Source organism: Podarcis tiliguerta (genome assembly GCF_965153285.1).
Source record: "Podarcis tiliguerta genome assembly, chromosome: 5".
NCBI classification, from domain to species: Eukaryota; Metazoa; Chordata; class Lepidosauria; order Squamata; family Lacertidae; genus Podarcis; species Podarcis tiliguerta.
The window spans coordinates 179,561-190,900 of NC_139538.1; the positions used below are offsets into that span (position 1 = coordinate 179,561).

Sequence of the window (11,340 nt, forward strand, 5' to 3'; positions counted from 1 at the left end):
GTTCTTCGTATGAGCTTTCATGCATACATCTTCAGATACACATGATTTTTTTCTCTGATTGTTTTTTTCCCATTCTTATTCTTATGCTATATAAATTATGTTTTTGTGCTGTACACTGCTCTGGGATTTTTGGATAAAGAGCAGTATATAAGCTGAATACATAATAAATAAATAATAAATACTATAGGTGCCCAGGGGCTGCTGCCGCTCTCCCAAGCAAGGCCGAGATCTTGGGAGCAGAGGGGGCTCAGCTGCTCTGAGGCTGCTATCAGGTCTGAGGCCCAGGGCAAGGCTTCTCTGCCGGCCGGTCCTGGCTGCTGAAATGTTTCTGGCCTCCTGGTGATGGGAGGCTGCTCTGGCAAAGTCGCCCTGTTTCGTGTCTAGCTTTTCTCACCGATTTGGACAGGAATTGCGGGTTGTTGTGTGGCACAAAGCAGCTGTTTCCTGCGCATCCCTTTTCCCCACCAGGAAGGAACTTTCCACCAGGAAAATTTCCAAGAGCATTTTCCTGGCAAGCCATCCAGTGAAGGCAGACAAGGCCTGCCCTTCGTGAAACAGGCAAGGGATCATTGCCTGCATGGCAGAGGCAGAGACTAGATGACCATTGGCGACCCTTCCAGCCCTACAACTCTGATTCTACGGCACCCCCCACCCCCAGGGCCTGGTCCACCCAGCCTTCAGCCGGGGGGGGGAGCAGACCTGAGAAACAGCTGGCCAGTGAAGAGCAGCGGGGGGCAGGAAGATGCATGGGGGGTTCCTGGCCCGAAGCTGGAGTGGGAGGTGCTGCCCTTCCATGCCATCCTGCCATGAGGCTGGGGGCTGTGCAGCTGGGGGGGGCAGCAGTAAGGATGAACTGGGGAGGCTTTTGCCTTCCACCTCGGGCTCTAGGGCTGCTGGCACCTCTTTGCCTTGCCCCCCTGGCCATTTCCCCCCTAAAAAGCTGCCCTTGGCCTGCGATGAGGGGCAGCTTCTCTCATGGGCTCTTCTTGCACTCCTGGCCCAGCTTTGGCAGGCAGCCCCTGACCCAGCCAGGAGGATGGAGGCCTTTGGCACCCGGCACAGCAAGCAGATGCCACAGCACAGAGACCCTCCAGGGTCACCATGCCCAGGGGAATGCTGGGGAAAGGGAGGTGGGGAGCAGCTGCAGGCCAGCCCTGCCAGGCCTCACAAGAAAACACTTTCTCGAAAGGGGGTCCCTTGGGAGGAGCTCCCTCCTGTGGCCTAAAGGACCCCCCCCCCAAGCACTAACCCTATTCTCCACCCCCCAAACCCGCCAGACAGGCTCCCCACAATGCCCTGTGGCAGCTCTGGCGAGGCATGGCCAAGAGACCCCCCCCAGTGGCCCCCATTGCAGAAGAGACTGGCTGCCTAACATGGGGGGGGGGGCTCAGCCCCAGCCAGATGCTTCAACAGGCAGCACAGAGGGCGGTGATATAATAGCACAATGCGAAGTTACAGAAAAATATCTCACCACGGACAAGTGCTCCGCGATAAGGAGGACAGACAAGCAGAGAAATCTAGACGTCGTCCTTTTCTTTACAATCTCCACTTTTCTTTGCCAAGGGAAGAACAGAGAGAGGCTCTTCATCATTCTATTTGTTAGCTTTCCTTCAAGGGAAATATTAATACAGGCACAGATTTGTCCTGTTTTCTAAGCGATTGCTTCTTTACTACTTCATTGTGCAGCTCAATGATTAAGTTCGTCTGTGGGAAGAAACGCCGAGTTTACCGGAACAAAGTTGATGTTGCTTCTATCAAAGACACGAGGGATTGTAAAGAAGACGACGTCTAGATTTGCAGGCAAATATAGAGAAAGAGAGAGAGGAAGGAAGGAGTCTGGCAGCATCTTCCTTGTCACTGTTGTTTAATGTTAATCAAGGCAGAGGATATTTGATCACAGACTCCCCCTCCCCCGTTACAGAAGTGCAGGCCCCCCCTGCCCCCCACTTTCACAAACACTTTCATCAGCTTCCAGTGACAGTTTTGTTCGCCTCTGAAGCATCACAAAAATATCTCCACGTGGCTTTTTTGTACAAAAGTGTGTTCCTAAAACTTCAGTGGAGCAGAGACTCTGCCGTCCTGCTTTGCAGGGCTTGTTCCCTTTCCCAGAGGCCCCCCCCCCCCAGTCCTCGCTCAGTGGCTGGGGGGGGGGGGCATGGCTAGCCTGCGGCTCCTTGGTGTGCGCAACCGACAGCGAGAGCCACTTATTGCTGCAGTGCCCTGTGAGCGCAGTTGGCCCTGGGGAGCAAAGGGGGCAGGCACCCCCCCCCCCCGCCAGCATGCCGGAAAGAGCTTGAACTTCTAAAAAGTCCTCTAAAAAATTCCCTGCCCAGCCCAAGGGATCCTCCTTGCCCTTTAGGAGCATCTGGCTGCCCAAACTGAGGGGACGGGGGCCTCCCAGAAGCTCCCCCGCAGCCCCTGTTCAAAGTGCCCGGCTCAGGAGAACATCGCTCGCTTGCTCGCAGGAGTGCATGGGAATGAGCCTGCCTAGTGGCGGGGGGGGGGGGGAGTGTTTGTGTTCTGGTCCACAGAGTCACCCCCCGGAAGGAGTGTGCAAAAGGCAGGCAAGGCCGGAGGAGCCCCAACGGCTCCTTTGGAGCCCCAGCTCCAGCCCAGAGGGAGGGGCTCTAGGGCTTCTGGGCGCTGGGTGGAAGGAGCCAGGGGCACAGGGTCCACCCCCCCCGCCTGCCACTCAAGGGGGGGGGGGCTCCCAAGGGAGGGCAGCTGTTGATGCAGCAGGGACTCTGACCAAAGCAGCTGAGATGGGCAGGGGGGAAATGGGACTATTGGAAATAAATAGCACTGGTTGGAGACACACCATGCAAGGAATAAGGGAGCCTCAAACGCTTAAATTAACAACAGCTTAGCCCTAAAAATACAGTACTTGGACCTCAACTAGACAAGCGACTACGGAGAAATTTGTACAGGGTAACCCTTAGCATTAGTTTCCCTTCCTGGAGGTGGACACGGTGGCGGGACACTACCGCTCAGTAGATGTAGAGTCGGTCCGAGATGGCGGCCGGCATGTGGGTCATGACCTGCATGCGCAGCCACCAGTAGTAGTCCATGGGGTGGTAGCGGGTGTAGGGGGTGGAGGAGGTCAGGGCGTGGGCGATGCTGTCGATGACGGGCGACGTGTCCGAGGAGCCGCTGTTGCAGTACGACTCCATCTTGGCAATCTGCTCGTCAAAGTACTTGCGGCCGTAGTCGCGGCGCACGATCTCGGGCAGCTCGTCCCACATCTTGTCGGCGATGGCCTGGATGCGCTCGGGGCTGTAGAGGCTGGTGCCCGCGATGAAGTTGCCCGGCTCCACGATGCAGACCTTGACGTCGTGCGGGCGCATCTCGTAGCGCAGGCAGTCGGAGAAGGCCTCCACCCCAAACTTGGTGATGCAGTAGGGGGAGCGCGCCGGGTTGGCCATGCGCCCCATCATGCTGCTGATGTTCACCACGCGGCCTGGCGGGGGAAGCGGGGGACCCTGAAGGGGCTGAAGAGCAAGGGGCGGGGGCCGCCTCAGGGGGCCCCCAACAGGCCCCTTCCCCAGGGGCTTGTGGGGTGGAAGCCCCCGACTCACGCTGGCTGCTGGGCAAAGCTCCCTGACCCAGCCCTCCTCCTCTCCCAAAGACCCACCAACCCCAAAGGCCTCCCTTCACGTAGCACCCCCCCCCCCGGATGCTGCTGGGTTCCTGACACACCCTGCCCAGCAGCCAGCATGCCCAGTGGTTAGGGATGGTGGAGGCAGAGCCTGCAACAGGTCCGGACCCCTGACCTACGGCTATGGGGAGCCCCACCGTCTCACTCACCTTTGGCCCTGCGGATGAGAGGCAAGAAGGCCTTGGTGGTGCGGATCGTTCCCCATAGGTTCACCTCCGCCACCTCCTTGTAGGTGTCCATGCTGGTGAACTCCACCTCCCCAAAGGTTGAGATCCCAGCATTGTTGACCAGGCCCCACAGCCCTGAAGGGAGAAGACCCACGGAGACGTCAGTCATTGCAAAACCCAGTCTGTAATTGCATTTGTGTGCCCCCAGGGGGAGCAATGACCGGGGCTTCAAGCCACAAGCACAGCCAAGCGGGGCTTCCCCACAACTGCCTCACAAGCCAGGCTGCACCAGGCGAGCCCTCAGGCCAGGAGGGGGCTGGAAGGGTTCGGAGGTTGCCTTCCTGCCTCTGGCGTCTTTGCCAGGCCCAGCCAATGCCTCAGACCTGCACAGCCCCACAAGGTCCCCCCAGAGGAGGTGGCTGGGGAGATGGGGGGCCACGTGCGGAGCCAAGGGCTGCCGGACCCCCTTCCTTGGCCGATCTCATGCCAGACCCCCACCTACCCTTTTCTGGCATCTTCAGAGTGGAGGTCATGTAGTCCACGGCCCGGCTAACGTCTTCACTGTCGCAGACGTTGAGCTGGACGGTCCTCATCCGGTCACTCTTCATGGCATCCAGATCCTTGGAGCCGCCCCTTCCCTGCTCCTGAGGAAGAGCGGCGGGGGGGGGGGGGCATTTGTTTGCTTACTGATTTCTTTTGACATCCTTCCAGCATGCAACAATGTCACACGGCTAAATATTCAAATATCCCACCCTGAACCCAGAAGCTGGTGTTTAGGCAAAGTGTGCAGAACAGCGGCCAAATAACATGACGGAATCTTCTCCCTGGCAGTTTGTATGGAGCGAAGGAGACAAAACAGTTCGTGTTAACCAAAAAGTTTTGTACAGTGAGGGGAGTTCCCTCTCTTCATTTTTAGCCATGAGCACAAGGAAACTGTGCCATTCCATTGCAAACGAGACTTTACTTTGTGCCAATTTTATGGTTTTATTTCACCAAAAGTACCCTTTGCCAGACTTCCACCAATTTGGCAGAGGAGGCATTTTGTCTTGCCACCAGGGGGCAGGCAAGAGCTGCAGCCGGCTGCCTTGGGTCTCCCAGCCAGGGGAAGGGCTGCCAGAACCAGCAGGTGGGGGCCAGGCACTCATGAAAAGGCTTTGCCCCCCCCCCCCAACTATTTTGGGCCCTTGAAAATGGTAAGGATGACTGGGATTCTCCTGCAAGGGAAGAGCATCTCTGGCTGCCGTTTGACAGTGTGGCCAGCAGGGGGAGCCCCACATCCCTCCCGGGCCAGGCAGGGGGCTTTGGAGAGGGGTCTCCAAGGGGGACCAGCTGCCTTTAACTAACCTTCCCCCAGGCCGCCTGCTGCCCCACACTTGCTCCTGCCCACATCCACAGGCTCCCTCTGTTTGGGTTTTGGAGAGACAGGGACCCCCCAGGGCCCCCTGGGAGAGAGCAGCTGGCAGCTTGGAGGCACAGCTGGAGGGGGGGTCTGCCCAGGAGGGGCTTGGCGGCTTCGGCTTCCCCTTCCTCCCCCCCCAGCTCCCCCCCCCCTTACCTTGAGCAGGCAGCCAGCATAGATGATGAATCCTCGCTCGTGCAGGTGCTTGGCCAGGGCAAAGCCAAAGCCGGAATCGCAGCCAGTGATGAGGACGGGCCTCTCGCCAATCTAGAGCACAAAAAGGGGACGTTGGAGACCCCCCAGGGAGGAGCAGACCCACCTCCACCCACCTCTCATGAAAAGGGGGTCCCACAACCTCAGGAGGGGCACCCAGAACCCTCCAGGTCAGGACTCCTGCTAGCAAACCTTTGGGGTCTTCAGACACCCCCAGAAATGCCAGCAGCCCCATCAAGGAAACAGCGCTGGGGGGAATTTCCCCAGGTGAACCAGGAAGCCCAGGCTGGCTCCATGGAAGGGTTTTCTGAGAGCCGTTTGACAGGGGAACAGATTTCCACAAGAGGAGAGCGGTGGACTCTCCTTCCCTGGAGGTCTGTCATGGATGCTTCAGCTGAGATTCCTGCATTGCGGGGGGTGGGACTAGATGACCCGGGGGTCCCTTCCAACTCTGCAATTCTATGATCTCAGGATGGACAGCTCAGGTTCCTCCAGGAAACAGCCCAGAAAGATCAGTATTGCTGCTGGCCACAAGGGGGCACCCTGGGAGGAAGCCCCTCACCCCACAAGAGCCCCCACCAGAAAAGGCCACTGAGCTGCCTCCCAGCCCCCAGCCCCACCCTTCCCTGCTGCCTCCCCACCTCAGCCAGGAAGCTGGAGGAAGACCCCCTAGGAGCCAAGAGTGGCCCAGTATCCCCATCTCTGTGCCCCTCCCTGCATGGGCCTCATCCCCTCTTGTGGCAGTGAATTCCACAGGCTCTCACCTCATCCACTTCCGTTGCGTAGGAACGCCGGCCCTGCAGGCGGGACACCGAGGAACAGATCTCAGGCAGGGGCCTGAAAGGGAGAAGGCAGCAGGCCAGCGGCTGGGTCAGCGGAAGCTCCCATCCGGGAAAACTGATCCCCAACATCATGTCCCTCCCTCCCTCTCTCTTTCTCCAGGGGCTCCAGCACCTCCTGGCTGTGACCCCCCCCCGACCCCCAGGCTCGTCTCCCTGCGGAGAGCAGTCCAGCTGGGGAGCCTGGCCGCCTGCCAGGGACGCCGGGTTTTGACTGCTGCCTTACAGGGGGTGGGACTAGATGGCCCCGAGGGGTCCCTTCCAGGATTCTACAATTCCCTAAAAAGGCCTGTCCTCTTGTGGCCCCCATGACCCCCAGGCATTTTGGAAAGATCTGACCCTCTTGAATTAACCCGTCCCCTCACTGGGGGCAAGTGTCCTCTTCCAGAGCCAAGGGGAGGGGCTGGACTTTCTGGGCACTTGTCCATTTCCCTGCGCCCTGATGGCGCTGCGCCCACCTCTCCCAATGGGGCCCAGCCCCTTTCATTTTGCCCCAGAAGGGGGGCACTGCTTCAGACTAAGTCCCAGGCTGCCACCCAGGAAACTGAGATCTTCTAGCTCTTTCTTTGGGGAGGGGGACACACAAGAGCCCAGTCCGTGAGAAGTCACCCAGCGCCCCTCCTCACCTGGGTTTGCTGCTCCCAGGAGGCGTCATGGCAAGAGGCGGTTATTTTTATCGGATGACACCACCCCTCCCTCCCTCCACCCCCCCGGCTGGCCAGGGTCAAGGACTTTTTGCTGCGGGTCCCACTCCCCAAGGGGCTGAGCAGAAGCTCTCTTGTTCTCTCCTGACCACTCTCAGGAGTAGCTCCTCTGCCCCTGATGCTGCCAACCCGAACAGGGCCACAGCGCTGGCTCCGGCTGCCCGAGGGATCCAGCTGAGAGTGTCAGGCTAGGACCTGGGAGGGACCAGCGTTCGAAGCCCCACCTGGCTCATTGAGCCAGTCGCTGTGCCTCTCTGCCTACCCTACCTTGCAGGGTTGTTGGGGGGGGATTAAACAAGGAGGGATAGAACTATCTGTGCCCCCTTGAGCTCCTGGGAGGAAAGGGTGGCATAGAAACAAACAAACAAACCCCCAGTTTCAAGTCAGCTGGAAAAGGCTTCCCCCTGCCAGACAGAGGGAAGAGAGAGCTGGTCTGGGCAGGCGGAAGAAGGGACCTCCCGCCCCCTCCATTTCTCTCCCCACCTGCAATCCCCATCTCTCTTCCTCTTCCTGACTCCAACTGCTGCTCCTGCTGCCAGGCCCCTTGCCCCTTCTGGCCGCTGTTCAGGAGAGGCAGGATCCGCCCTTGCAGCTATTCCCAGCAGGGTAATCTCATTATGATTGCGGCCCCTTCCGGCCTGCCTGTGTGTGTGTGTGTGTTAATTCAGAGAGGCTGGGCGGCTGCAGAGGCCCTTGTGCCCTCTGGGCAAGGAAGCCCCCCCCCCAGCATCTCCAGGCCCTAGAGAGTGCTTGTCCTAAGGGGCAGACCCAAATGCAGGACCCCCCCCCCATCTCTCTGGGCTGGACAGTCCCCCGCCGAGGGACTGTGGCCGAGGGTCACCCTTTGTCCCCACGTCATCTTGCTGATCCTTCCCAAAGGTCAGCCCAGCGGCCGGAGGAAGGGGAGGGGGCCAGGCGGCAGCCTTGGGGGGCTACGTGTCAGGGGGACTTTGGAAAGAGGACAGCCCTTCTGGACTCTTCTGAAACTTGTTTGCTCAACTTGGGGCAGTCCAAGGAGGCCACGCAGAGGCTCCCAGAGGAGCCAATTCTGCTCGGCCAGAAAGGGGGTGCTGAGCGCTGCCAGAGGTGCCAAATGAAGAGGATAAATCCTGGCACCTCCTTCCCCAAGTCTGCAGAAAACGGGGCTTGCTAGTCAGGGAAGAAGCCATTCTTGGGGAGGTCTCTCAACTGGCTGGTCCTGCCTACTGGCTGGAAAGAGCCCCCCCCCCCAAATCCCTGTGCCTTTGAGTCCCTTAAAAATGGACCCTGCACCGACCCACTTCCCCTCAGCGGGGGTCTCTCCCCCCCCCTCACCCCCTTGCCAACTCTGCCAGGTCCTTTTGCCACACCAAGCAGCAGTGCCTTGCCTATCCTCAGAACAACCTGAGCCCACCTGGCCTTCCCAGGGGCCCAGCTAGTCCAGCAGCCCCTGGGAAGCTCCAAGGAAGGAGGAGGGAAGAGGAGGATTCTCCTAGCAGTGCCTTGGCTCCTGAATGGGGCGGTCAGGAGCGTCTTGCTCCATGGGAAATGGACCCCCCACCTTAGGATCCAGAGTCCTGGCTAATCTAGGGAGCCCTGCCAGGCGGGCAGGTGAGGCAGTTTCTGAGCTCTGCCCTGGCATCACGCCCTGATCAGGACGTCTCCAGCAGCCTTTCAAGGGATGGGGCCACAGAGGGCTCAGTGACAGCAGCAGGGGAGGCTGCTTTCCATTTCCCAATTGCTAAACCCTCAGGGCGGCAAAGCTGCAATGCCTGGAGGAAATTTGGGGGTTGGAGGGGGAAGGAAACGGTCCCCTAATCAGGCGACTCTGCTGAAGGGCCCCTCGTGGCCAGAGACAGAGAGGAAGCCCTGAAGGGGCAACTCCCCAGGGGCTCCCCTGCAGACCCCTCCCCACAAGGCCACTTACCGAAGGCTGGCGGAGACATCCTTCAGGTGGGAGGTCTTGGTGGCCAGCTGGGCGAGGGGCCGGGAGATGCGGGTGGCCGCGAGGAGGGTTGCCATGGGTGTCTTCACAGCCGGAGTCTTCCTCTGGGCTCTGCAAGAGAGGGCAGGAGCACCTCACCTTTGTTTGCTCCAAACCTTTATGGCCCCACTGGCCTCTCAGCCATAAAACAGGGTCCAAAAGGAGGGAGCCTCCTCCCCCCGCCCCACACATCAAGATAACAGCAGGCTCCTCACGCAACGTCCAGCCCTTCTGCCTAAAAACACAGAAGGCACTCTGTGTGGGCAACATGCTTTTGGGTGGCATCGCAAACCCAGGGCACCTGGCCGGCCACTGCGAGAACAGGGTGCTGGACTCAGCTGGCACTTGGTCTCATCCAGATATGGGGCTCTTCTCAGGTCCAGGACCCGATTTCTCTTTGTGGAAGACAACGTGGCGGTTGGGGCAAGCAACTGCCTCGGGGGGGGGGTCCCTCTCGTAGCCGCAGCCCCTCCTACGGGGACGATCCCTGTTCAGGATCTCTGTTGCCCATCTGGTGGCCCTGGTGGCCTGGTCTCTGCGCAGGAGCCCCCTGCCTGCTGTACTAGCCCCCCAAAAGCAACACACCCCCCCACCCCCAGGCATGTCCAAGGAAGGGGTGATGGGGCCTGGGAGGCAGCAGGCCAAAGAGGGGCTCCTCCTCCTCCTGGGAAGTGCTGCTCTTGGGGCTGTATAACTGGAGATTGTTTTATGGCAGGACTCATAAAGCCAAGCAGGAGGAAGCGATGGAGCCTGGCTCTCCGGGAGGGGAAGGGGGCCCAAGGGCCTCCGCAGAGGAGGAGAGGGCTAGCAATGGCCACTGGCCGGGATGGAGTCAGAGGCAGCTGTGCTTCTGAGCGCCAGCGGCTGGAAGCCACCGGAGGGGAGAGTGGCTCTTGCGCGCTCGGGTCCTCCTTGAGTTTCCCTTGGAGGCACCTGCTCAGCCACCAGGAGATGATGATGCTAGAGAGGTCCTTGGACCTTGGACCACAGAGCTCAGATGGGACTTGGGTGACCGTCCCTTTCGGGGCGAAGAGGAGTGCAAAATGTGAGGGCACAGCTTAACGTGGCAGCCTTGGGAAGGGCAGCCCCCAGCTGCTTCCCCCTGGGTGACCTTCCCCATGTCCCGCCTCAACTAACCCCCACCTTTGCCACAGGTCTGCCAAGACCCCTGAAGAGGGGGGAGGGAAGCGGAGGTGTCAGGGGGGCAATGGATGCCTCCTGACCGCATCTGTCCCTGAGCAAGGCCACCTGCCCTGCCCTCTGCCCTTTACCTGCGTGGGGCTCCATGCTCATGGAGAGGGGAGCGCACGGGGGGGGGGCTGCCTGCCCCAGAGCTGGGGGGGGCAGGAGCCCTTAGGAGAGGAGCAGCAGCAGGAGCAGGAAAGACAGGAGCAGGAACATCTTCCCGAACCTGTAGGCCAGTGACAAGAGCGACGGGCTGGGGGAGGCCCTGCAGGTGGCAGCGTGTGGGGGGGGGGCAGAAAGGAGAGCGGGTGCTGGCAGGGAGAAGAAGGGCACAGCCAGGCCAGGCCCCACAGGACTCTCCACTCACCAGAACTTGAAGGACAAAGCACCTTATGCAAATGGGGAGCAGGTATGCAAATGCCCTTATGTGGCATCACAAGAACACCGGGCCAGGCGGGAGGGGGGGCCACTCCGAGGCTGCCCGGGCACCGCCGAGAGCAGCCAGCCTGGCCCTTGAGAAGCTGCTGCTGCCTCTGGCCATCTCTTGTGGCCCTTTGCTTGCCAAGCTGCGCTTTGCAGCATGCGGCTCTTCCTGGCGCAGAACTGCAGCCGGATCCCGGCTCGCAGGCAGGCGGAAGATGCAGCGCAGATGCCCGGAGCCAGCAAGGTCAAGGGCGGGGGGGGACACGGGAAGCTCAACTCCCTCCTCCCAAGCACACGGCAAGAGACCAGGAGGGGTGGACTGGATGAGCCTTGGGGTTCCCTCCCGCCCTGGAACCCTCCTATTCTGTGCCAGCGCCCCCCCCGGGCCCAAAGGCTGCTCCCCGCGGGGGCACTGGGCCTGCTTGCCCCCAAGCAGAGGGCGCCTCGAGGCCCCTTTCCCGCCGAGCTGCGCGGCCTGGCCGGGGAGGGAAGCGGGCGCGTCGTGCGGGCTGCGGGGGCCTGGAGCCGGGCTGGGCCTCCCCGGACGCACCTGCCGCTCGCTCGCTCGCCGGAAGGCCGGCCGGGACGCGGCGGGCGCTGAGAGGCTGAGCCGGGAGGCTCGTCGGGGGAGGGAGGCCCGGCGCCGCCCCCGCCCCGCCCGCCCGGCTCCGGCGGAGAGGCAGGCGGGCCCCGGGCCGGGCCGAAGGGCAGCGGCGGCGGCGGCGGGGCTCCCTCCCTGGCCCTGGCCTTCTCCTTCGCGGGCCCGGCTGGGGCGCCTCCTCACCTGCGCGC

The 11,340-nt window shown here is 61.0% G+C and overlaps 1 protein-coding gene across 2 annotated transcripts; it reads right to left on the minus strand.

The window, feature by feature from the left end:
• Positions 1-1,847: 1,847 nt before the first annotated feature.
• Positions 1,848-10,563, minus strand: BDH1 (3-hydroxybutyrate dehydrogenase 1). Of its 2 annotated transcripts, none has more exons than XM_083442391.1 (7): positions 10,212-10,563; positions 8,884-9,012; positions 6,199-6,271; positions 5,378-5,488; positions 4,325-4,466; positions 3,805-3,957; positions 1,848-3,457 (listed from the first exon to the last, which is right to left on the minus strand). In XM_083442391.1, the coding sequence occupies exons 2-7, from the start codon at positions 8,976-8,978 to the stop codon at positions 2,988-2,990; spliced, it is 1,044 nt and encodes a 347-aa protein (XP_083298517.1). In that variant the 5' UTR covers positions 8,979-9,012; positions 10,212-10,563; the 3' UTR covers positions 1,848-2,987. The 2 variants fall into 2 exon arrangements, with proteins under 2 accessions (XP_083298517.1, XP_083298518.1); XM_083442392.1 differs by having other exon boundaries at positions 9,242-10,563.
• Between the last annotated feature and the right edge of the window lie 777 nt (positions 10,564-11,340).